General features: G+C 38.1%; 1 protein-coding gene across 1 annotated transcript; it reads left to right on the forward strand.

Moving 5' to 3' along the window:
• The first annotated feature begins 639 nt into the window (after positions 1 to 639).
• On the forward strand, positions 640 to 27124 carry elovl5 (ELOVL fatty acid elongase 5). Its single transcript, XM_084093605.1, has 8 exons — positions 640 to 1121; positions 2267 to 2331; positions 3306 to 3493; positions 12879 to 12956; positions 16824 to 16995; positions 23501 to 23625; positions 25184 to 25318; positions 25397 to 27124. The coding sequence occupies exons 2-8, from the start codon at positions 2274 to 2276 to the stop codon at positions 25514 to 25516; spliced, it is 876 nt and encodes a 291-aa protein (XP_083949731.1). The 5' UTR covers positions 640 to 1121; positions 2267 to 2273; the 3' UTR covers positions 25517 to 27124.

The following is a 27124-nucleotide window of genomic DNA, read 5'->3' on the forward strand; positions in this document are numbered from 1 at the left end:
CGAACTCAACATCTCTGGCCGAACTATGATATAAACTAAACGCTATTGGCTGTTTACAAAAAGGGGAGGGGCTGTTCGATATGCCCCGCCCTGTCTTCCTGTTTCAGTGGAAATTCTGTCAACACACTGAATGATGCTGTCAGTTTCAAGGCACTTCACTGGGACTTTAAGAGGATGTTTAAAATATTATATGCTAAATAATAGGACTTTGTATCTCTGCATCATAAAGAATCAGCACACTGAACTATGGCCAGATAGACCAGAGATCACTTATATATATGACCGTCTTTTAATGCTTACCGACATTTTTGTTCAACAAAATACCATAAACATTCACAAGAGCATGGGGGAAATTACAATATCTATATAAAAAAAGAATTATTAACCAAAGCTTTAAGACAAAAAAAGTGGCATGCGTGTTGTGTGGGCCACGTGAGCACTTTTGGTGGAATCTGTGTCACTTTCGCTGTGATTGTTCCCTTCAATCAATAATGATAGGGTCACAATTCAATATGATAATTGAATCCTACTTTTTTTGCAGTTCCCTTCAACATGGACCACGTGATGCGCTCGATGCATGAGAGCAGCGCTGTGATTGGCCAGATCTGTTTCCACGTGAGCGCAGCGCTGTGATTGGTCAGTTCTAACTTCAGATGAATGGGGTGACTTCAGTTCCTGTAACAGTTCACGCCTTGTAAAAAAATAATATAATAAAAATAATATTTATTAAAACGCGCGCTTTTCTCATAGAACGCCATGATGGAATTCAGAACTGATACATGTACGTTCTAATTGCAGTTGAAACACGAGTGACGACATTTCGAATGTGAATACGTCACCACTCGAAAAGTTTGTTTTCCCGATATTGTAAACGTTCCGAACACAAGCTGTTGTTGTGCTCGAAGAAAGCGTGTCTGATCACTCTTTAATGTGCAGATAAAGTGAAGTGCGCGCAGACTTTGCCCTCGCGCGTTCCGTTATACGCATCAGTTTAAAGGCGGACTACAGGCACTCATGACGCTCTTTACTTCCCGAGGTCTTTCCACGCGTTCTCACTGACGACACACCCGCACAGCACTGAGCCCCGAGGAGAACATAACCCATATCCGAGAACACTCAAGGTAAGATTCACAACGCTAAAGAGATTTAAACACACTAATGTCGTCTGAAAGTGCGCGTTCTGGGGCCGAATGACGCGCGTGACCTCGCGAACGCGGATGCGCCGAGCATCATATGACTTTATTAAAGATTAGAAGTGCTGGGCTTGATAATGTCATGCGAAGCCGATTGTAGTTGATCTTATGAGGAAGACTTTGATTCACGGTTGAGATGTGTAGGCTAGTGTCAGTTTTGGATCATATGTTGTATTTAAAAGCAATATGCGAATCAGTGACAGCAGTCCTGCTGTGTGACATGCTATAATTCATCACATTTTAATTTAATATAATGTCATTTCATTTTAAAGCTATCATTGTATATTGGTTTATTTGTATATGTATATTTGTATTATATCTCCAAATTGCAATTAGTCATCATACACAAGTAAAAATTAAAACTTCATAATGAATGCGTGGTAATTCTGCCAGTTTGGCATCAGGAGATTTATTGTTACCATTTTTATACATCATAATATTTTAATGAAAACCTTTCAAGAACCCTAAAATCAAAGGAAAGAAAATTAAGCCTATTTATTGGACCAGAAGCCTACTTTTTGTTTTTGACATTGACAGTTTCCTTCCTCTTGCGTAGGCTGTGAAATGTAGCCTGTCTATATATTCTTATATCTATACCTTATATCTATATTCTTACATATTTGAAAGAAATAGTGTGTCTGAGCCGTTGTACACTTTGTTTCTGTGTGGGTTTGAGCCATTGTGTTGTGTAAAGAGCTCTTGTATCCGTGGTAAGTCCTCGTCTGCACATCTGATGGAGTGAAACATGCCTGATGTTAATCTCCATTCCTCTGTGCTCGTGTCCTCTCATGGTTAGTCCCGCTGGGAAAGTGTTCCTGGATTAGGGATCTTTATAAGCACCATTTCTTGACCTTTACTGAGCTACAAACAAGCGGATAAAGAGCAATAAACGTGATGGATGGTAGTCTTTGCTGTAGGCAGCCATCTTTATAGCTGTAATCAATACGTGTTCCTGCAAGGATTTATTAAGTTAACTTCAATTGACTTTTAACGAGTTTTATTATGTTTTAGGACTTTCTCAGACGTCTTAAATGTGTGTGTGAAAATAATCCTCCTATGATTTTGTCTTGAAGGTTGAAGATGGAGGCCATTAACCACAGAGTTAACACTTACATCGAGTCTTGGATGGGACCCCGGGGTGAGACCAAAACTGAGCTTTACAACTCGTCTTTCTTTATGTTGTGTTCCTGAATCCTACAAACAGAACTTTATTTTCATAGCTTAAACCACACTTATGATTTTAATAATGTCTCACACAGCCAAGCAAGTGGTTCTAATGGGTATGTTTTGCTAATCTGGCAAACTTTGACAAATCCAATGATTATTTTATCCTGAAAGTGCTCATTGTATCAACCCAGTCTCTTGTAAACTTGTGTTCCAGACTGAAAATAATAATTAGTAAAAATAATAATGAAAACACCACATACTCTGCCACTCAATTATTGGAAACTGTATGAATCAATTATATTGGAAGCAATTATAGTTTCAGTCTGTATCTGCTGTAAATGAAAGCGTGTTTCCATTTTAAACGGTAATTGCGAACTTTATCAGAATTGCAATTGCGAGATTTTTACTGTAATTCCAAATTATGAGATATAAACTCCCAATTCTGAGAAGAAAAGTCAGAACGGTGAGATATCTACTAGCAATTGTAGGAGAAAAAGTCTAAATTACTTATATTTTCTGGAGAAGAAACAAGCTTCCATAGCAGTGCGGAGGCAAAATGGGATTTGTGGAAAAATCAACATTATAAAATTCTGATCGGATGAACTGATTCCCCGCCAGCATCTTTTTATTTTTTAAGTAGCATATTTTTGATCATTTTCATGACACTTTCATGGCCCCCAGTGTATTTTGTTGTATGAATATCTGAACCAAAAAAACAACACCACACATATATATATATATATATATGTGTGTGTGTGTGTGTGTGTGTGTACAGTAGTCAACATTTGAATTGGATCAAAAAAGAATTTGGCAACTCGTAAAATATGCACGATTTAGCAAAATTTCATTTGAGTGAGGTCATATGAATTGGTATGAATTGCCGTGAGATGGGGTTTGTATAACCGTGAAAACACGTGTTGAGGACGCTTGTGCTCTCCTTCACAGATCCTCGGGTCAAAGGATGGCTTCTGCTGGAGAACTACATCCCCACGGTCACCTTCACCGTTCTGTACCTTCTGATTGTGTGGATGGGACCCAAATACATGAAGAACCGAAAGCCGTACTCGTGCAGAGCTGTGCTAGTGCCGTATAACCTCGGCCTGACGCTCCTGTCGCTCTACATGTTCTACGAGGTGCGTTCCCGATCAACAACACTCGCTTTATATGAAGCCGTCACGTCATGAGCGATCGCGTTTGATACACAGTCAAACCAAACACCATTCAGACACCAGATATCATTTTACTAGTGTGTGCAGGACACTATAGTTCATTTATGTGAGTGAGGAGAGCAGAATAAAGTAAACTGTGACATATTACACCCAAACACTCTTCATACAGTGACTACCAGTGACATTTATAACAATTTGGGAGCAAAAATGATTCAGACACTTTGAGCTGATCATGTTTTGCTGAAGTGTGTTTTCTTTAATTGCTAATGCTCTTTTTACACACAGACTGAACTAAATGAAGCATTGCTTGGTGATTGGTTGAGCTAAACTGGTATTATTTAATTGTGTAGTTAAATTTAACAGCTGACAGATATTCAACATAATTCATGTGTGAGACAGTCTAACAGAAGGACGGACAAAACCAGTCAAACATCAACTGATTCATGAGTTCTGGTCATATTTTATTACCTTTTTCTAAACTATAGTGAATAAACTGTGATAATGTTGAAGGTGTCTGAATAGTTTTTGGTTTGACTATATTAAAGTCCTGTGAGGACATACTGTAATTTTCAAAAGTCAAAACTTCCTTCCCAGTCCGTTCTCTCGACCGTCTGCGTCAACGACGTCACTTGAGTGATCAGAAACTTGCCATTTCCAGTCATGGGGAGGTAATGTTATTCCTAAACACCAGGAAAACTACAACGAGGGTCGTTTCTGTGCAGATTAAGTTATGAATCTGTCCGTAGCTGATGGTTCACATGCAACAGGGCGTTTTCATGCAGCAGTAAAAAAAAAAAAATGGTTTGTTTAAAATCTAAAATCAGAAATGGGGAAAATATGAGTGCTTTGACACAAAAATATGTAATTTCCTCACAATAAGCACAAATTATAGACTCATTTGAAGTTTTCCCCTTGAATTATTCTCCTTGAATGAATAGGACAAAAGTAAAAACTCAAAATCTTAAAGAAAAACTATAATAGCATCTCAATGACACCGAACTCAAACTGGCTTGTCCTGCTAACTCGTGTTTTTTTAATGTTCTGTTCTGGAGTGCTTTAAATGCCTTCACTCCTGAAAGCTTGCATTGATTTAATGCTGTAACTGATGTTACACAATCGAGATTTTTGATTGTGCTCAGGACCTTTAACCCTTGTGTTATGTTGGAATTCTGTGCACTCCCCTTATGGTCCGGGTCAAATTGACCCGCATTGGATTCAATACAATTCCTCAAAAATCACACTATGAAAAACAACAAAGATTCAGGTACAAACTGTAAACTTTTAATATCAACATTTGTCAAATATTCCAAAAAATATATATCTGAAGATATGATTTAATGAAAATGTTTTTAACCATTTTTTAAAGGGTCACGACACCCCCCTCTTTCAGCTCAAGTCTAGCTCACAATCTTTTTGAAAAATGCAACTTAATTGGGCGTGGTGGCTGTGAGAAGAAGGGAGGGGAGAGGGTGTGTATGGCACGGCAGGGGGGAGGGGGGAACTGTCATCGACTGTCACTAAAAATCAGTGGTAAAACGTGAGGAAATGCTAGATTTTTTTTATAGCTGGCAAAGTTATAGTCTAATGAAATACACTGACACCTTATAATTGTATTTAAAACATAAATGCACATGTATATGTATAATTATGTCATTCTAAAATATCTATTTGTTTATATACACACTATAAATGCATATATTTAAAAAAAAAAAATAAAATTCTCTTAAAGGGGCTATATGCAACTTTTTCCCCAAAATAAACGTAACAATAGCCTTTTTATTTGACCATGTATGACTCAAACATCTCCTGATGAGCATACTGACACCTTGTCAGCTCACAGCGGGTGCACCTATAAGCCTGTATCCTATTATTCCTATTTTCTGTCGGGTCGGATTTTTCGCGCGCTGTCTGCGGATGTGACGTCAAGCGCGTTCATGTTAAACGTTTCAGATCACTCTGCCACCACCTCTAGTCAGCAAACAAACTTAGTTTCTCAAACAATATATGTATTTGACTGTTCTTACCTCTGTAAACATAATGTAGACTTCTTTGCAGCGGATGACTTGTGAAGTGTGCACGTACGAGAGCGAGCAGAAAGGAAGAGCAGTTCCGTTTTTTGGCCACAGGTGTCAGTCGCGAGTTTAAATTTCAGAAAAAAGCATATAGCCCCTTTAAAAAAAAAGTTCAGTAGCCTACATATCCTAGATCTACGCGCCCCCTAAACCCACATAATAAAGATGTACAGTGACATAGAAATTTGCACAAATTAAGCATACGTTCCATACAATTGAGGTATTATCGAAATATCTAAATTTTAATAACGAGTGATTTAACAGAAGGCAAGTAAAACGGTCAGGGTTACATTTTAGACACACACACACACCTCTGAAGCGATAGAAAAGTCCTCGGGACGGGACCGCATCACTCGCAAGACGAAACCTGCATTGGTGTACAAGGTCGAAGTCCACCATTCTCCCGTTGAATGGTTGCTACACACACATAGTTTAGATGTGTCCGTGGTTGATGGCCAACCAGCCGCCCGCAGTCAGAGTCCATCCCGGGCAGCATCGCGGGGAAAGATGCACTGGAACTTTTGCACCACGAAAACAAACGCGTGTCCCATCATTACCTCTCTCATCCACTACGCGATATCATAGTTTGACATGTCTGTCATTGGAAAGTTCCACATGGTGTCATGAATAATTAAGAGAAAGTGTCTTCTCAATGGATAAAAAACTCAGTCTCATTAATAATTATGAGTCATCAAAGTACTATAGTGCTCTGCCACAGCCTGTGACGTGGACACAATGAAGATTTTAAACCCGGAAGACGAAAATAGCGTATAAAAACTAAAATTTAACCATTTTCCCCCTACTATTAAATCTAACAGATGCTAACATTGTCTTCAGTGGTGTTCAACACACATACCTCTGTTAAAATCTCAGAAATTTTGGTTTAGGGTTTCATGACCCTTTAAAACTGTTTTGCTTTGACAAAATTTGAATATACATTATATTTATATATATTTGAATATACTTTTTTTTTTTTTACTTTTTTGCTTAGAACATCATAACTGAACAATTAATCTGAGCTAATTTTTCCTGCAGTCTATGTCGAAGTCTCAAGATATTTCAGATATCTTGAATATATAAATGAGAGCTTATTTTACTATCTGCGTCTGTCAAAGATTTTCATTTGTAATTTGCAATTAACTCTGAACACCATGATTTAGCTTTTTCAAGTGTGTTTGGTTTGGGTTAGAGCACTTTTAGATACACTTACACTTTAGAACTGGAGTTGATGCCCAGTTGATACATAAAATAAATGTTTTTATGTTGTGTCTGTACAGTTGCTTTTGAATAGCCTATGGGGGTCAAATTGACCCGCGAACATCACAAACGTAATAGTAATTTTGTTTGTATATGTCAAAAAAAAAACCCAGCATGTTGAAACTTTGCATGCATGTTCATGATGATAAATGAGAAAAAGTCACAAAATATCAAGAAAAAAAACATAAGTTAACCAGTATTTCCAGCAACTATAAAATCTAAACGGGTCAAATTGACCCGCAACATAACACAAGGGTTAAGGACATGCACTTTGATACTGATGATTTGACTGAGCAGGTTTGATAAGTCACAGTCCATGTTCACCTGGAGGTTCAGAGTCCCGCTTGCCTCACGCGCTCTCTCCACGCCGTCTGCATTGCAAAACTCACACACTGTCTGGCTGTCCAAATACGCACACAGATATATGAGCTAGCAGCTCTCTTATATCACAGTCATCGATGACCTTAAAGCTGCTTTACTGCAGCATCAGTGGAGAAAGAACAAAACCTCTCGGCTGCACATGTCCCTGTCTTCTCTTAAAGAGACAGTTCGCCCAAAAGTGAAAGTCATTTCTCACCGTCATTTCACTCCAAACCCATACAGTAAATAATTTTTAATGAAAAGCATTTTTAATGAAACCTGATTGATTTCTGTCCCTCCATTGAAAGTCTGTTCACCCATCGATGCTTCAAAGAGTTCAAAAACAGATTGTAAAAGTGACCCGTATGAATCAAGTGGTTTAATCCAAGTTTTCTGAAGTCACAATTGCTTTAAATGAACAGATTTAGGCTTTTATTCACATAATATCAGTGATCTACACGCATACATGGAGCTCATCAGATATGGTCAACGAAAGCTCAAACACTCTTGATGCGCGAGAACAAACCTCGTTTGACAGAACTTTATCCGTTTAAAGTTATTGTCGTCTTTATGTTGTAAGTTCAGTGTTTGTCCAATCAGTTTGGTGATTTTGGTTTCACAATAATCTTCACTTAGCCTAATTAATGTAAACTTCATTCCTTAACATTTCAAGTATACAATAACACAAGTTATGTTTATAAATTAACATCAACAAATACAGTATTAATCATAATACCTAATCCATTAAAGTCAATATGAAATCCAATTGGACAATTCTTGTTTTTTTATGCATTCCAGTGTTTATTATAAATGTTTAATATTGTTTTAAATTCATGTGCCTCGTAATTAGAGGTGGCTTTTGCAATTCGGAGGCTTGTTTTATTATCTTTGTTTTATCAAAGTTGTCTCATATTTCACTCTTAATAGTCTATAAATGCAGTCTATCTACCACTATATGCATGCATTATATCCAGTGTTGTGCGTAACGCGAAGTACAAAGTAACGCGTTACAGTAACGTAACTACTTTTTCGGGTAAAAGTAGTGTAATGCGTTACTACTAAAAATTTGGTAAAGAAACGTAGTTCCTTTTTCAATTCGGCGCAACGTTACTTTTCCCATGGATATATTTGACATATTTTGACTATATCATGGATATATATATTTATATCTGCCTCAGCTGCGCGCTTGAGAGAAGAGAACTGTTGAGAACTGAAGTGAAGAACTGTTGAAAACTGATGAAAACGATTTAGTTTCATATTTATGTTTAAATTAAATAAAATAAAAAATTTGTGTGGAGACATGATTTTGACCACTTTATTAAGTTTGTTTTTGTAGAAAACCTGTATTTAAAGTGAATTTCGTTTTGTATTAATTGTATCTTAATTTTAATCAATGTTTTATCAACCACTTGCCTGAATTTAATAAGTAACTTAAAGAAAACTATTTAGTTTCATATTTATGTTTAAATAAAATAAATAAATAAATAATTTAATCTATGTTGATTATATGAAAAGTGAAAAGCATGAGTAAGATCATAATTTTGTGCAATATATCGGGAGATAAATGGAGTGGGCAGACATGATTTAGTCCACTTTATTAAGTTTGTTTTTGTAGAAAGACTTTCTTTAAAACGAATTTCGTTTTGTATTAATTGTATCTTAATTTTAATCAATGTTTTACCAACCAATTAATTGCCTGAATTTAATAAATAAGTAAATATGGCATGCAAAATAATCATGACGGCACCAGCGCGTGAACTGGAGCTCGTCTCCATACTGTAAATGAACCGAAACTCAGATAAGCTACTTGTCTCACAGACCTGAGAAATATATAGAAAGCTTGAATATGTGTACTTTTAAACAAAATATATTTTTTTCTCTCAAAATCTCTTTTTTTTCTCCTACTCCCTTGATAGAGTGAGTCGTATGTCCGAAAACTAAGCTTATGTCTTCTATATCATTTTGTCCTATGCTATCAAGACGCGATTCGCACCGGTGTTAGAGAGCAGGAGCGCTTTATTGGCTGTTGCCGAAATTTAAAGTTCGGTGGATAGGGGAAGTGGAGCGGAGAGAAGTGACGCGGGCGCGCAGCTCATCGCGGCGTGTCTTGCCGCACACAGCAGCGCCAGTGAGAAGGACTTTTTTTCTTTCGAAATTGATACTATTTTTTATAATAAAGAGCACAAAATAATTACCTGTTATGTCCTCCATTGTATAACTTTATGTCTACATATTTAGGAACAGATATTGGGTTCTGCCCAAAGTCAAGCAACATAAAAGTAACGTAAAAGTAATGAGTAACGTAAAAAGTTACTTTCCAAACGGGGTAACTAAGTAAAGTAACGGATTACTTTTTTTAAAAGTAACGAGTAACGAGCAAACACTACTTTTTAAAAGTAACTTCCCCAACACTGATTATATCTATTCTATATATGATTTTATTTAAATATGACACTAAATCCACCATTAGGTGGCTGCAAATCATTTTATTTTAACGAGTGAGTTATTATATATGATATTTTTATTATTATTATTAGTCAAACGATTTAAAACGGCAGGTTTATTGAGTGACAAAGCACTCAGTTTGAATAAGGAAAGCGATGTCTTTGTCATAGTTTCCACAGTCATTGCATGTGCTGCACTTTATTTGTACCATTTTGTTTTATTAGATTGTTTATTTATCTATTTGCCTTTTTAGAATTTGAAAGTTAATAAAGATATTGTTTGATAAGTGAGATCTCGGATTGAAGTCCTTGAAAACCAAAAAAGTCGTGCTTGAAAAGCCCTGGGATTTCATTGGACAGTGTCTGTGCGACCCCTGTAAATGCCCACCTCCCCTCCGCTGATCCTGCTGTGCGTCGGGCCGTGGGAACGCCGGAGCGTCTGTAAGTTATCAGATCGAGTGAGAAACGAGGCGAGTCGGAGAGTAAGAGCTGGGACTGTGTTTTAGGACTTCAGAAAGAGGCATTTCAGTCTCTCTAACAGCGAAATCAACCCGAGACGCTCCGGGACAGAGCAATCAGGGCCATACTGGGACCGTTCATGTCCTATGAATGTCCTAGAGGTTATTTTAATAGAGATGTCCTCTTCTGAACGCCTGATCGTCACCTGTAACACGAGGTCAGGCGATAATGAGAACATTTCTGAGGTTTAGGAGGATTTATGCAGTTTACAGGGGACAGATGTGCAGCTCTCATTCTGCATTTGCTAAAAAAAAAAAACGTTAGCAGAAAGAACAAGGACATTATTCAGAATGAGACAATGAACAATGACACATTAGAGGCTCATGGGAGATTTGACTGGGGTCTGAGAGGTGAGAACAAGGTCATGGAAGCACTTTTGTTCCAGTTTCTGTAGAGGTCAGCAGTAAAATCTCTGTGCATCAGCGGTACACCTGTGAGCCGCCGCATCTGCTCAGATCGGGAATATATGCAGACTTACTTACATAAGATGACCCTTGAGTTTAGATCCATTTGATGGCTTGTTTGTTGAAATTGCAAGAAAGATTGTGATTGATATCAAGCATCATATGTTTTGAGCCGTATGCCATCGGTTTTCAGCAGCAGTGCGCATGCTATGAGTTAATTCGTTATGCTAACAGGGAACGTTCCCAGAACTAACGTTGTTTTAAGGTTCTCTCGAAGTTATGAACTAATGTTCTTCCAGTAGCGCTAATCAAACGTTTGTTTAGAGTTATCTAGTCTTTAACTCTTTCTCCGCCAGCGTTTAAAAAAAACTAATTTTCACAAAACGTTCATGACCCCAAAATATTGTGTTGTATTAATATCTGAACATTAAATATATCAAAAGAAAGAACAAAAACAAAACAGAAAAAAAGCCCCAAAAAAATTCTTATTCCGGCTTCATGCATTATTTTTTTTATCAACACTTGAATGTTGGTCAGTTTCATTAAAAAAAGGGAATATTCTGTTGAATGTTTGATCATCACATTATTAAGGCTGGGAATCGATTAAAAACAATTAACTAATTAATCGCACAATTTGCTGTGATTAATCGCAATTAATCGCATTTCCCCCAAACTTGTAATCATCAATATTTAAACGTAGAATCACTAATTAAATTAAACGACACACAAAAAAAAGGGGAAAAAAGAAAAATGTCCACACAAATTGGACAGAAAATAGCCCTATATTAAAATATTAAACATCAATATATCAATGCATTATTCTTCATTCAGTTCTATGCAACATACTCAGACTTAACAGATTTATTTTTTGACTAATTATCAAAGTAAAGTATAGTCATATAAAGCTATTATTACCAGAGCATGTGATCAGAGCAGGTCATATTACCATCGTTGCCCAGCATGGCTATACCAGCTCAGCAAACAGAAGTCTACTACTGAGAAATGTCACGTTATTTGAGCAGACTTTGCTTTTCCAGTGCGTGATCGGTACATGACTGGAGCGTTTGGGCTGTTAACGACAGAGCAGAACGCGCAGCGCAAACACAGAGAGGAACATTGAGCAGAGAGCGCAGCGCACTGACACACACACACACACACACGGAACAAAGAGAACGGCGCACACACGGAGCGGAAAAGACACGCTCGTGAAGTTACTAAACAAGCTGCGCGAGAATGAAACCTGATCGCCGAACACGGAGGGGCGGGACGGCATATTTTCGGCCTTTTCAATAGCAGCCGCAACAGGAAATCATTAAAACGAGGCAACAAAAAAAAGGTGTTGCGTCAATTGCGTAATTTTTTTTTTTTAATGCGTTAAACATCTCAAATTAATCGCAAAGATTAGCGCGTTAATTCCCCCAGCCCTACACATAATTTTACTTGTGCGTAAGAAATACTTCTATCGCCTGTTTCTGCGTCGTCTTCTCCTGTGTTTTGATCAGGAGATTCTGCACTCTTTCAGTAGATGTGTAATAGCGCCCCCTACAGTATAACAGTGGAAACACGTATCGCTGGAGAACTCCGTCAGTGGCGGGGAAAGAGTTAATAATGTTCTCAGTGTTAGCACAAAAAACGTAAAGGTCATTCATGGAATGTTTTATTTCTGAAACATTTTAAAGTAAACGTTTTTAAAAATGTTACGACTTGTTTCAGAACTTTCAGAGAACATTCAAAAGTAACATGATCGACTGGAACGTTCCCTTAATGTCCGCATAACCCCTCAAAATTTCGACTCCCTGTGGTGAAACTCAAGCTTTTAATGTTGTTTATGTGTCTATGTGGTGTTTTTAATATGCTTTAAGACAAACCATGTGTAAATTCATAAGTCGACACCATTGCTGAGTATTTCCTCCTTAAAACTGCAGTGAACCAAAGACAGTCTCAAAAACACGCTTTGAAATCGCTGGTGTTTCTGACGTCACAAACTACCTTGTAATCAATCAGATCAACGTGTGATCGCCAACCAGTGGATCTCTGAGCTGAGCGAGTGAGTGGAGGCGGGGCTCATTTGCATATTCAAAGAACCGTGCATACTAAATGAGGCAAGGGTGTCGAGTTACAGCAGAATGTTCTCGGAGCGTATTGTTGTTCACCGGGTGCAGTGTGTGTTGTGTTAGTGTAAACCGATCCTCTCTGCTCCACAACTAATTCCACAAATGTGTTTGGTATTGTGAATCCTGATTAAAGTGGTGTTGAGTTTATCATTAACTCTGTTGTCCTTCTGTCTCCACAGCTGGTAATGTCAGTGTATCAAGGCGGATACAACTTCTTCTGCCAGGACACACACAGTGCAGGAGAGGCCGACACCAGGGTAACACAACCAACTGAGCTTCACATGCATGAGATCACACAATATTATATAAAACATTCGATATGATACAATGCAGTACACACAAAAGAAAGGGTACATACGATATTCTCCATTCTGTTAGAGAATGGCCCTGTCCCAACTGGGACCCGCAGCGCTCACACTCTTCCTCAGAGTCTGCACTTCTGAAACATTAAACCACAAAACGACTCCCTACAGTCTCGTGGACTTTTTTATTAGCATTTTTTTATTAAAAAGATATAGCTGCATATACAAAGTAATAGACCAGTGACATATACACACTAGAGATGCGCGGTTGGCGGTTAAAAAATGATATTTTAATTAAATTCAGGCGGGTGGCGGTTGAACCCATCAAATGAAAAAAGTTTGCCACTAAGCAAACCTGCAAGCTGTGAGCCCAGCTGTCACTATAGACCTTATGCTCCAGAGAAACGAGGGCGCCGCCATCTTTAGAATATTGTCTTTGAACTTCCGTTTTTGCGGTCGCTCTGTATATCTCTATGGCATCACTGTCGAAGAGTAATTAGCTGGTGAAGTGGATTTACATAATGTAAAGTTAACGAAAGTTATCATGAGGATTATAATGTTTAAAGCAGATGTCTTAACAAATGTCAGTAGAGCGGGAAGATTTTAAAACGAGCCGTTCATTCATAAATACGCAAGATCGCTGTGAAAATACAGACTGGAAGACAAAAGACAGCGAGCGCAGCGCTGAAAAGGGGCGGAGCTACAGAAGGTGGCTTAAGGTTTTTGAGGAAAACATTCCAGGATTTTTCTACACAGAATGGACTTCAATGGCAACCAACTATACCAATGTTCAAAGAAGGTTCAAATGTCCGTCTCAGTGCAGCTTCAAAGTCTCGTCACGATCCCGGTCGAGAAATAAGAGTCTTATCCAGCGAAACGATCGGCCATTTAAAAAAATATATATATACTTTTTAACCACAAATGCCCGTCTTGTACCATCTCTGAGATGCGCCACGCATTGCGTCATCACGTTGGAAAGGTCACGAAAAAAATTTAAATAATAATAATCATCAATTAAAACAAAGATGTCGGACGATTTTGAAGTTGGAGGAGAAAATGAGATGACATTTTTCACCCTTCCCTTCCTTTCTGAACCGGAGAACACAGACAAATAACTTAGACAGATGACGTGACGCGTGACCTTTCCAACGTGATGACGCAATGCACATCTCAGAGATGGTACACGACGGGCATTTGTGGTTAAAAAGTGTATATATATATATATATATATATTATTATTATTTTAGAAAACAACCGATCGTTTGTCTAGATAAGACTCTTATTCCTCGACTGGGATCGTGTCGAGACTTTGAAGCTGCACTGAGACGGACATTTGAACCTTCTGTGAACATTGGAATAGTTGGTTGCCATTGAAGTCCATTCTGTGTAGAAAAATCCTGGAATGTTTTCCTGAAAAACCTTAATTTCTTTTCGACTAAAGAAGGAAAGACATGGATATCTTGGATGACATCGGGGCGAGTAAATCATCAGCAAAACTTTTTTGAAAGTGAAGTAATCCTTTAAAACAACCAGCGGATGGCGGGCGGGGCGGCGGCTTTGAAAATTGGTCAAGAAACGTTGGTGCGGACGGATGATGGATGGCGGATGGATGAGGAGTTTTGTGATGCGGTTGCGGATGAAATAATAGCCCATCCGCGCATCTCTAATACACACAAGTACACACAGAGAGAAGGGGAAAAAATGGCTATATAGATATAATAGTATATACAGGTACAGTAATAATTTTAATGAATAGGTTATTCCATTGTGATATAACAACATTTTTGATTATATATATATATATATATATATATATATATATATATATATATATATATATATATATATATATATATATATATATATATATAATATTTTTTTTTTTTTGGTGATTAAAAAAAAAAGTAAAAGAGTGATTAATAGTGAAACAATCATCATCATAATAATAATATTTGTAGTAATATTAGTAATAATATTATTAGTGGCCGTAGTAGAAGCAGCAGTGATAATAGTAATATTAACAACACTAATACTGACAATAATATTAATAATAATAATATAATTGCAGACTATCACTGCTCTGTAGTTCTGGGAAGACCCGTGGACTTAACGACACTGTAGTGAGTCCACAAGAGCGTAAGTGCACGTGTGCCATTTGGGACGGGGCCGATATCTCCAAAGTTCTCCAGTAGTTCTCTTCCCTGTGTTACTGTATTGTTAGCTAGGATTTGAAGGAGTGATTCCTGAAGACTTTGGATCATCTGGTTCGACACTACATGGAGTCGCCTCATGATCCACAGCATTAGACTATGAGGGTTTATTATTTATTAGAGCAAACGCTGGTCTGATGATATGATGGATTCACAGTTGTGGATTGGTCAGTGTCATTTCTCAAACATGTGCCGCCGGTGCTGGTCAGGCGAGGACAGGAGGATCTGTAGCAGCAAACGTTTATTTATATTTACTAACCAAAGTGGAGAAAAAACAAGCGTAAAGGCTTTGAAAACCAAAGACAATACTTGACAAAGGAACTGAGGAAACAGAGGGCGTTACATACTCAGGAAAATGAGGAACTAGACCAGATACAGGTGAGCCAAACCAGTTAACAGATCAATGGAAGAGGAAACCAGTGGAACAAAGAACACAGGAAGCCAAAACGTACACTTCAGCATGCTTTTAAAAAGAGGGAAATATTGTGCTTTAAAATAATATACCTAAGTGCAAACTGAATTTGATGTTTTTGAAGACATGAAATTAAATAAAAATGTAGGGTAACACTTTATTTTACAGTGTCCTTGTTACATATGTTACATGTACTTACCATAGTAATAACAGTAAATTATGCATAATTACATGCAACATGATTATGTAGTATAAAGTTGCAAAATAAATGCAATTAGCTGAACTTCTGGCTTTTTTGAGCCAGACGGGTCTTTATATGTAATTTCATTATTTAAGTGTGTTCTGACGAGCATTTATGGTAAATTAAAATTTAAAAAATGTCAAAAAAAATACATTAAATATATTTGTAATTTTGTTGCAAGTTGCAATTTAAACTTTAAACATAATACTGAATGAACCCCTGAAGTTAAAATTATAATCTAGTACTTTGCATGTAATTTGACATTACAAAGTACACTTAAGTGGCCTTTAATTTCAGTAATGTTATATTATCTGCACGTACACTTTAGTTTAGTGCACATTTAATAACATTTTTAATACAAGGCAAATTTCATGATGTTATGCTATTATAAAAAGTAGGGCAGTGCAACGATTAATTGCGATTAATCGCATCCAAAAATAGAAGTTTGTGTTTACATAATAAATGGGTGTGTACTGTGTATAATTATTTTGTATATATAAATACACACATGCATTTATGTATTTAAGGAATATTTGTTATTTATATATACAAAATATATATATATAAAAAAATAAAATATAAAATATAAAAATATATATAAAAAATAATATATAAATAAATATAAATACAAGTATATATAAATAACAAATTTTCCTTAAATACATACATGAATGTGTATTTATATATACAAAATAATTATACACAGTATATATAATATAATATAATATAATATGTTTTATGTGATTAATCGTTGCATTGCCCTAATAAAAAGCTTTCATTTTAACAGCATTGTATATATTTTTGATGTTAAGTGTATAGAGGCCAATAAAATGAATGTCACATAACCTTTAAGTGAAAATCAGAAGTGGACTGAGAATCAATGAGTTCTTATCAATCCCCACTCCTGACTTCTGTACAGAATGATAAGGCTAAATGATTGTCTTTTATTCCCTCCTCAGATGATTCATGTACTTTGGTGGTATTACTTCTCCAAACTCATTGAGTTTATGGACACGTTCTTCTTCATCCTGAGGAAGAACAACCACCAGATCACGTTCCTGCATGTGTACCATCACGCCAGCATGCTCAACATCTGGTGGTTCGTGATGAACTGGGTGCCGTGTGGACACTGTGAGTTCCTCAGACTCAGACGCTTATGCTGCATATTATATGCTGAATTATTCAGATGCATAAAAACAAACCCACACAGAACAGGGTAAAAGTGCTTGTCTTTAAATAACTGCTTGCGTTATGTAACATGGTATTTAAAGGAGTGTATTCACTCAATCTCTGGCATTAAAGGGATAGTTCTCCCGAAAATGAAAATTAGCCCATCATTTAAAAAATATCCTGGCTCTTACAAGCTTTGTAATGGCAGTGAATGGATGTTTCTGTTTTGAAATCCATAAACGTTTATGATGGATAGATGCACTTTTATGATGGATAGATGCACTTTTATGATGGATAGGTGCACTTTTATGATGGATAGGTGCACTTTTATGATGGATAGGATAGGTGCACTTTTATGATGGATAGATGCAATTTTATGATGGATAGATGCACTTTTATGATGGACAGATGCACTTTTATGATGGATAGGTGCACTTTATGATGGATGGATGGATGCAATTTTATGATGGATAGGTGCACTTTTATGATGGATAGGTGCACTTTTATGATGGATAGGTGCACTTTTATGACACTTTTATGATGGATAGGTGCACTTTTATGATGGATAGGTGCACTTTTATGATGGATGGATGCACTTTTATCATGGATAGATGCACGTTTATGATGGATAGATGCACTTATGATGGATAGATGCGCTTTTATGATGGATAGATGGACTTTTATGATGGATAGATGCGCTTTTATGATGGATAGATGCGCTTTTATGATGGATAGATGCACTTTTATGATGGATAGATGGACTTTTATGATGGATAGATGCACTTATGATGGATGGATGCGCTTTTATGATGGATAGATGCACTTTTATCATGAATGGATGCACTTTTATGATGGATAGATGCACTTTTATCATGAATGGATGCACTTTTATGATGGATGGATGCACTTTTATGATGGATGGATGCACTTTTATGATGGATAGATGCACTTTTATGATGGATAGATGCACTTTTATGATGGATAGATGCGCTTTTATGATGGATAGATGGACTTTTATGATGGATAGATGCGCTTTTATGATGGATGGATGCGCTTTTATGATGGATAGATGCGCTTTTATGATGGATAGATGGACTTTTATGATGGATAGATGCGCTTTTATGATGGATGGATGCGCTTTTATGATGGATAGATGCACTTTTATGATGGATAGATGGACTTTTATGATGGATAGATGCACTTATGATGGATGGATGCACTTTTATGATGGATAGATGCACTTTTATCATGAATGGATGCACTTTTATGATGGATAGATGCACTTTTATGATGGATAGATGGACTTTTATGATGGATAGATGCACTTTTATGATGGATAGATGGACTTTTATGATGGATAGATGCACTTTTATGATGGATGGATGGACTTTTATGATGGATGGATGCACTTTTATGATGGATGGATGCGCTTTTATGATGGATAGATGCACTTTTATCATGAATGGATGCACTTTTATGATGGATAGATGCACTTTTATGATGGATAGATGCACTTTTATGGACTTAAAAACAGAAACAGCAATTCACTGCCATTATAAAGCTTGGAAGAGTCAGGACATTTTTTAATATAACTGATTGTATTCGTCTGAGCGAAGAATGTCATATACACCTAGGATGGCTTCAGGGTGAGTAAATCATGGGCTAATTTTCATTTTTGGGTGAACAATCCCTTCACTTCTTAGAATAGATTGTGGATACTGATCATAGTTTGAAGTGCGTTATGCTGGTTATTCATGCAAAAACATGGTTGAACTCGCCTTATGCCATATTTACATTGCAAATGTGGCACAGAAGCGCATCTGTAGAGGCAGTGGCTCTGAGGTGAACAAGAACATCAACTTAGCAGAGCAGAAAACAATACGCAAGCGTAAACGTAGACAATAGAGGACAAGCCACAAACTCAAACTGAGGGCTTAAATACAACCACGGAAATGAGAACTAAACCAGACACCCACAACCATAGAAACGACAACTCAGGAAACAGGAACTAAGAAACGTGAAACTAACACACTTAGGGTGTGTCCACACTTCACTTAGTCGGATGTGGTGACCAATTGGGTATTCCCTCAAATCATCTCTGTTAGGAAATAAAAGTGATCCCATTGGCTCAAATTACTTTTAATAGGTACTCTCTTTAGTTCCTGATTACAATTCCTACAAAAACATGTTTTGATAAAAGTTGTTTTAACTATGGTATAATGTAGGGTGACCAAACGTCCTCTTTTGTCATGGGACCATTAAGTGTGTACTTTAAATTGACTGGCGTTTGTCTTTGCACACAAAACGTATGAAACCGGCTTCGGCGTCGCCCCTTTCTGTGTGTGTGTGTGTGTGTGTTTTCGTTTCAGTCGGGATCTGTGTAAAGCAGAATGCATGACCTGCAAAGCTGGCTCGTACGTGTCAGTGTCAAATAAAGGTGCTAGCGACCTAGAAGCCCACATAAGGAAAGTATAGGCTACAAGAGAACATCAGGAGGATTGAAGTTGTCTTTTACTGAAATAGTGTAGTAGATTTTGTTATTTTATTTTAACCTATGGCCATGAAAAGAAACAGTGTCATGTTAAAGGTGTTAAAAGCGAAACTATATATTTTTTTATATTATTCTATTGTTGTGGGCCAAAGTATTTTTTGATGCATTCACCCCACACCCCTTAACCACACTTCCTCAAACCACGCCTCCCCAAACCACGGCTCCAACCTTAACCACACCTCCACAAACCACGCCCCCAACCCTTAACAATAGGCTTGTTCGACTTGAACCGGCGCTGCACAGACCAGATCGGTGAATGACATCAAAGTACCGCGAGAGTGAATAGAAAGTAGACGGCTCCTTATCCTTTTGAATTGCTCTCGCGGTACTTTGATGTCATAAACCGATCGGTCTGTGCAGTGCCGGTTCAAGTCGAACAAGCCTCATGCCTCCCCAAACTACACCCCCACCCCTTAACCACGCCTCCTCAAACCAAGCCCCCACCCCTTAACCACACCTCCCCAAACCAAGCCCCCACCCCTTAACCACACCTCCTCAAACCATGCCCCCACCCTTAATCACGCCCCCACCCTTAATCACGCCTCCTCAAACCAAGCCCCCACCCCTTAACCACGCCTCCTCAAACCAAGCCCCCACCCTTAATCACGCCGCCTCCAACCAAGCCCCCACCCCTTAACCACGCCTCCTCAAACCACGCCCCCACCCTTAATCACGCCTCCTCAAACCAAGCCCCCACCCCTTAACCACGCCTCCTCAAACCACGCCCCCACCCTTAATCATGCCTCCTCAAACCAAGCCCCCACCCCTTAACTACACCTCCTCAAACCAAGCCCCACCCCTTAACCACGCCTCCTCAAACCAAGCCCCCACCCCTTAACCACGCCCTCACCCCTTAACCACGCCTCCTCAAACCAAGCCCCCACCCCTTAACCACGCCTCCTCAAACCAAGCCCCCACCCCTTAACCACACCTCCTCAAATCAAGCCCCCACCCCTTAACCACACCTCCTCAAACCAAGCCCCCACCCCTTAACCACGCCTCCTCAAACCACGCCCCCACCCTTAATCACACCTCCACAAACCACGCCCCCACCCTTAATCACACCTCCACAAACCACGACCTCCTCAAACCAAGCCCCCACCCCTTAACCACGCCTCCTCAAACCAAGCCCCCACCCCTTAATCACACCTCCACAAGCCACGCCGCCACCCTTAATCACACCTCCACAAACCACGACCTCTTCAAACCAAGCCCCCACCCCTTAACCACGCCTCCTCAAACCAAGCCCCCACCCCTTAACCACACCTCCTCAAACCAATCCCCCACCCCTTAACCACACCTCCTCAAACCACGCCCCACCCTTAATCACATCTCCACAAACCACGCCCCCATCCTTAATCACACCTCCACAAACCACGACCTCTTCAAACCAAGCCCCCACCCCTTAATCACACCTCCACAAACCACGACCTCTTCAAACCAAGCCCCCACCCCTTAACCACGCCTCCTCAAACCAAGCCCCCACCCCTTAACCACACCTCCTCAAACCAATCCCCCACCCCTTAACCACGCCTCCTCAAACCACGCCCCACCCTTAATCACATCTCCACAAACCACGCCCCCATCCTTAATCACACCTCCACAAACCACGCCTCCTCAAACCAAGCCCCCACCCCTTAACCACACCTCCTCAAACCAAGCCCCCACCCCTTAACCACACCTCCTCAAATCAAGCCCCCACCCTTATGACGTATATTTCGCCACAGAACATTCAGAACAATGCTGTGTTCTGGGATAAATGCGCTCGCTGTGTGTGCGTAGCTACATATGATGGTATTCTGACCAGCTGAGAACTCGTGAAGAGCTTATAAAGTGTGTAAAGAGTCAAAACAGTGTCAGGAATCCCTCCGTCACACACACACACACACACACACACACAAAAAAACACTGCTTAGTATGTTTTTAAAGCCATTTGAAAAATGAGGACCCCCAAAATGTCCTCAGTTGTCATGAAAACAAGTACACACACACACACACAGATCTGCTGCGAGGAGACGCGGTTCTGATCCTGTACTGAACTGTAATGGGCAACATCACGAATGTGACGAGAAAAACAGGTTTGATTGAGCGTTCGTTCTGTTCTTTTTAGGGTCACATCATGTGACATCATGTCCTGTTTCTGGTTCGTTTACATGTCTTTGGTCCGTGTTGTGTTCATATTTCATTCGAACCGCACCAGATTTGATTTAGAAGCGGATCGAGTCTCATCTCTTCAGCGTGTAGATCCTCATGTTCAGTGGCTCCAGGATTCAGACGTCAGTGTTCACTGTTATTCAGATGAGCTGCACTAACAGAGCAATCGCTCCAGAGTCCGCTTTAATCCAAGTGTGAACACAAATGAAGAGTTCATTTTTATGTTTTACTTTCATGGTCATGGAAAACCTGAATATATATATATATATATATATATAAAAAGAATATGGTAATTTCAGGCCTGGAAACACAAGTGAATCAAAGAACATACTTCTGAACAGAGTCTGGTGTTCTGAAGTTTGTTTCAGTCATTTAAAACTGATGGTCAGTGCAAACTTCTGTTCAGCATCTTCAAACTATTGGTCCATGATTAATGTGTGTGTGTGTGTGTGTGTGTGTGTCTGAGACTCCTCCTCCTTTGAGCTGTAAATCTTCATCTGGTTCAGACGCGAGAAAATACATGAACGCACTGGAGAGCCACTTTATGGTTGAAATTGAATTGTAATTATAAATTAAATTCTGATTCCTGAAATGAAGAACTTTGCAACACTGAAACTGTTTTTCCCTGTTTAATGCTGTAAAAAGCTCGCGCTCGTCCATATAATCGCACCAGAGTTCGGTTTAATCGAACTAAACATGCCAAGTGGGAACACTCACTAAGAGTCCTTGTCAAACAGAAACAGATCAGGCTACATGTTACAAATAGACTGTGGTTATTGATCGTGGATTGAGGTGTGTAATGCTGGCTATTAATGCAATATATAATATATATATACAGTACAGGTCAAAAGTTTGGAAACATTACTATTTTTAATGTTTTTGAAAGAAGTTTCTTCTGCTCATCAAGCCTGCATTTATTTGATCAAAAATACAGAAAAAAAAATGTAATATTGTGATATATTATTACAATTTAAAATAATTGGTTTTCAATTTATTATACTTTAAATTATCATTTATTTCTGTGATCAAAGCTGAATTTTCAGGATCATTACTCCAGTCTATCACATGATCCTTTAGAAATCATGCTGCTTAATATTTTTTCATAACCTGTGATACTTTTTTAGGATACTTTGATGAATAAAAAGTACAAAAAAAAAAAAAAAAAAAAAGCAGCAAATGTTTTAAAAATAGAAATCTTTTGTAACAACAATATACACTACTGGTCAGTAATTTGGGGTCAGTAATTTTTTTTCTTTCTTTTTTGAAATAAATCAATACTTTTATTCAGCAAGGATGTTAAATTGATAAAAAGTGATAGCAAAGAAGATTTATATTATTAGAAAATATTTTTTTATTTTGAATAAATGCAGTTCTTATTCATCAAATATATTAGGCAGCAGAACTGTTTCCAACACTCATAATAAATCAGAATATTAGAATGATTTCTGAAGGATCATGTGACACTGAAGACTGGAGTAATGATGCTGAAAATTCAGCTTTGCATGACAGGAATAAATTATTTTTTAAAGTATATTCAAATAGAAAACTATTATTTTAAGTTGTAATAATATTTCACAATATTACTGTTTTTTTCTGTATTTTTGATCAAATAAACGCAGCCTTGAAAAGCATTCGAGACTTCTTTAAAAAATATAAAAAAACGTAATGTTTCCAAACTTTTGACCTGTACTGTATATCCAGAATAAATCTAGTGTGTTGAATGTATTTGATGTGTAATGATGTTTCTTCTCTCTTCATCAGCGTATTTCGGCGCCTCGTTTAACAGCTTCATCCACGTGCTGATGTACTCGTATTACGGGCTCTCCGCCGTCCCGGCCATCAGACCGTATCTGTGGTGGAAGAAGTACATCACCCAAGGCCAGCTGGCAAGTGCACGCTTTACTACATTCATCTCTCTCCTGCTTTCACTTCATTATAATAACAAATGCGTTGCTGTAATGGAAGATGTGGTCACTGCTGTGAGAGTCTAATAGCTGAAGCAATCAAACAGAGGTTAGAATAAATGGGATACAAAGTTTCAGCTTTTTCAGAAGGTTTTGAGTCGGTGACTTTAACATGTGTGACTTTAACACTAGTGAGGTGTCCTAGTGTGATTTTAAAGAAAAAACACTACCGTTCAAAGGTTTCAGATGGGTCAAGATGCATCAATAATACAGCAATATTGTGAAATATTATTATTCCAATGTAAATCATCTGTTTTCTATGTGAATATATAGTAAAGTGTAATTTATTCCTGTGATCAAAGCTGAATTTTCAGCATCATTACTCCATTCTTCAGTGTCACATGATCCTTCAGAAATCATTCTAATATGATGATTTGATGATCAAGAAACATTTATGATTATTATCAATGTTGAAAACAGTTGTGCTGCTTCATATTTGTGTGAAAAAGTGACCCTTTTTTTCAAGATTCTTTTGATAAGTAGAAAGTTCAAACAAGCAACATTTATTTAACTCTTTCCTCGCCAGTGTTTGTGGCCATTTCACAAAACTGCCCTCAGAATATTTGGTTTTATGAATATCAGATATGCTCTTAAATGTTTATGATCGTGTCATTTTACATATATGCATATGATTACATATGCTATCGCCTGCATAGATATCATATATAAACGCTAGATGTCTTATGGCGCAGTCACTTCCGGCATCACCGTTCGGCCATCTTGTCACAGGCAGGCTCTGATGTAAGGTGAGTGTTCAGCACGCACACAAATCCTCTTATCTCGCTGAAATCTTGACGGATTTACAAACGGTTTGGTTTCTTACAAACGTTATTAACGTGGCTATAATTCCGAATGCTTGAACATGTATGTTATAGTTATTCATATGTATGCAGTGTATGTATGCAGTGTCATAACTACATCTCTGACGTCTATAACAAACCAAACCGTTTGAAAATCGGTAGAAAATTGAGCAAGTTATGGTTATTTAAAAGTACATGCACCATTAAACGAGTGAGCGAGCACACTGTGGCAAGATGGCCGCCACGTGCGGACGTCGACCTCCATTGGCCAGCAGCGCGCACAAGACATCTAGCGTTTATATATGATATCTATGATCGCCTGTTTCTGCCTCTTCTTCTCCTGTGTTTTGATCAGGGGATTCTGCACTCTTTCAGTAGATGTGTAATAGCGCCCCCTACAGTATAACAGTGGAAACACGGATAGCTGGAGAACTCCGTCAGTGGCGGGGAAAGAGTTACAATGGAAATCTCTTGCAACATTTTGAATGTCTTTTGATCAATTTAATGCATCTTTGCTGAATAAAAGTAAAAAACAAACCTTTTGAACGGTAGGGTATAGATTATAATGGTTGCATTTGCCAGAATTTGGACTTTTTTAAAAAGGAACTGAATGCACGCAATCTTACTTTAGCTAACCTAACCTAATGGAGAATGAATGACTGATTGCTGTTTTCTCTCAGGTCCAGTTCGTCCTGACCATGTTCCAGACATCTTGTGCTGTGGTTTGGCCATGTGGGTTCCCAAATGGCTGGCTGTATTTCCAAATCTCTTACTGCATGACTCTCATCTTGCTCTTCTCAAACTTCTACATACAGGTAAACAAGTTCTCGTTTTGGCATAAAGAAAGAATATAATGGAGCGAAAGTAAAACGTTCCCTTTCTTTGCTCCACAGACCTATAAGAGACACGCGGGATCTCGGAAGACCGATCACCCGAACGGATCGATAAACGGCCACGCTAATGGCGTAGCATCCAACGAGAAGGTGAAATACAGAAAACCACGCGCAGATTGACGGTCCTGTCGCTGATATCAACGCAGTAGAAGAGCTACATGTATGTGCGTCATCTTACCGCGCTAAAGCCATTTAATCCTTAAGAGACTCCGTACATGTTTGCACACTGCAACTTCATGTTATTCATATTGAATCCAAAAAATTAGGAAAAGAGAGCAACAATTAGGGTCCAAGTTAGTACGTCTCAGGCGTCTAGAGTATTTTTGTTTTGCATATATTTTTCTTGAAATATAAAGATGGCTAACCTTATTACTGTACTCATTTGCACTGGTGTTTTCACTTAACTTGTTTGTAGACGTAGAGTTTACCAAATATACAGCGGTATGCCACACACACACACACCCACACACACTTATAGCCTATGCAATGTGTCTTTACAGTACAGACAGATGATCTTACAGTCAATAGATGATAATACGAAACAGTCAGGAGAATTTATGGAAGATAATCAGTTTTATTGACTGTTAATTGATTGTTTAGTGAATTACAGTGAGTTTACAAAAGAAAATGGACTGTTTATTTAATGTTAACACTGATTTAGCATAGTTTGTTGTTAGCGCTGTACTGGACAGGGGAATCTCATTAAAACATATCCATTTCATTCCAACTTACACATTTTCGGTGTGTTTCTCACTATTCCCATCCCATTTTTTAAAGTAATACAGTAAAAGCTTTACTGTAACGTGTGCTTTCATTACTGTAAGATTATTTGGTGACATTTTACAATAAGCAAGTTAACTACATGAACTTTTAAAGCATTTATTAATCTTAGCTAATGCTCATTTTCAACATTTACTAAATCATTATTAAAATCCAAAGTTGTATCTGTTAATATTATTTACTGGACCTGAGCTAAAATGAACAGATGTATGTTTGATGAGTAAATACTGAATCAAGCGTATCGCTCATCGCTAGTTAATGCATTAACTCATGGGACCTTATTGTAAAGGCTAACAGATTCTTTCCCTTCCCAAATGTGGTAAAATTTCATAAACACAGTCACAACTTTTAATAGTTGTAGATTTAGGGTTGAAATATTAGCCAGGCATTGAGATTGATCCATCAGTCCTGTGCATGCAGCGATGAATATATAAAATAAATAAACAGATCACTAATATATACTTGTTTGTTGTATATGAAACTGGCGTCTGCAGATATCAGTGTCAGTCTAATGTCTCTTCTGCTTTAACTGGCTAGTTTTGGCTGCAGAAGAGAAGCTTTGAATAGATTACTTTTTATTTTCTGGTGTCAAAAATGTCATAATGAACCTCGCTTTAGTGAACAAACTGCTTACGCTGTGATGCCAGCACACGCATTAGCTCTGAAACACGTTCCTGCGTGGAAAAGCTTGTGTCAGTTCGTGAAGGAAATGAGCACAGCTCAGCCTGTCCTGTCTTGAGTCACTGAAAACATGAAGTCAGCATGTTTCGACAGGTTAGCGCTCTAGTACATTCCAGACATTGTTAAGCAACGGTTACTTTGTTTGTCATTTAAGTGTGTTAAAGTTAAACCACTAGCATAGAACTGCAGGAAATCAATACTTGTGTAACACTGTGTCATTAATATATCCTTATCAGTTATTGCTGTTAATAAACAAGCCATTCTCTC

This window comes from Abramis brama, assembly GCF_963993115.1.
Source record: "Abramis brama genome assembly, chromosome: 19".
In the NCBI taxonomy this organism is placed as follows: Eukaryota; Metazoa; Chordata; class Actinopteri; order Cypriniformes; family Leuciscidae; genus Abramis; species Abramis brama.

Excerpts from the sequence above, each read along its gene's own strand:
- elovl5 (XM_084093605.1), top strand. The coding sequence starts at position 2,274 with ATGGAGGCCATTAACCACAGAGTTAACACTTACATCGAGTCTTGGATG. Across the intron at positions 3,494-12,878 it reads CGCTCTACATGTTCTACGAG|CTGGTAATGTCAGTGTATCA; the intron begins GTGCGTTCCCGA and ends CTGTCTCCACAG. Across the intron at positions 23,626-25,183 it reads ACATCACCCAAGGCCAGCTG|GTCCAGTTCGTCCTGACCAT; the intron begins GCAAGTGCACGC and ends GTTTTCTCTCAG.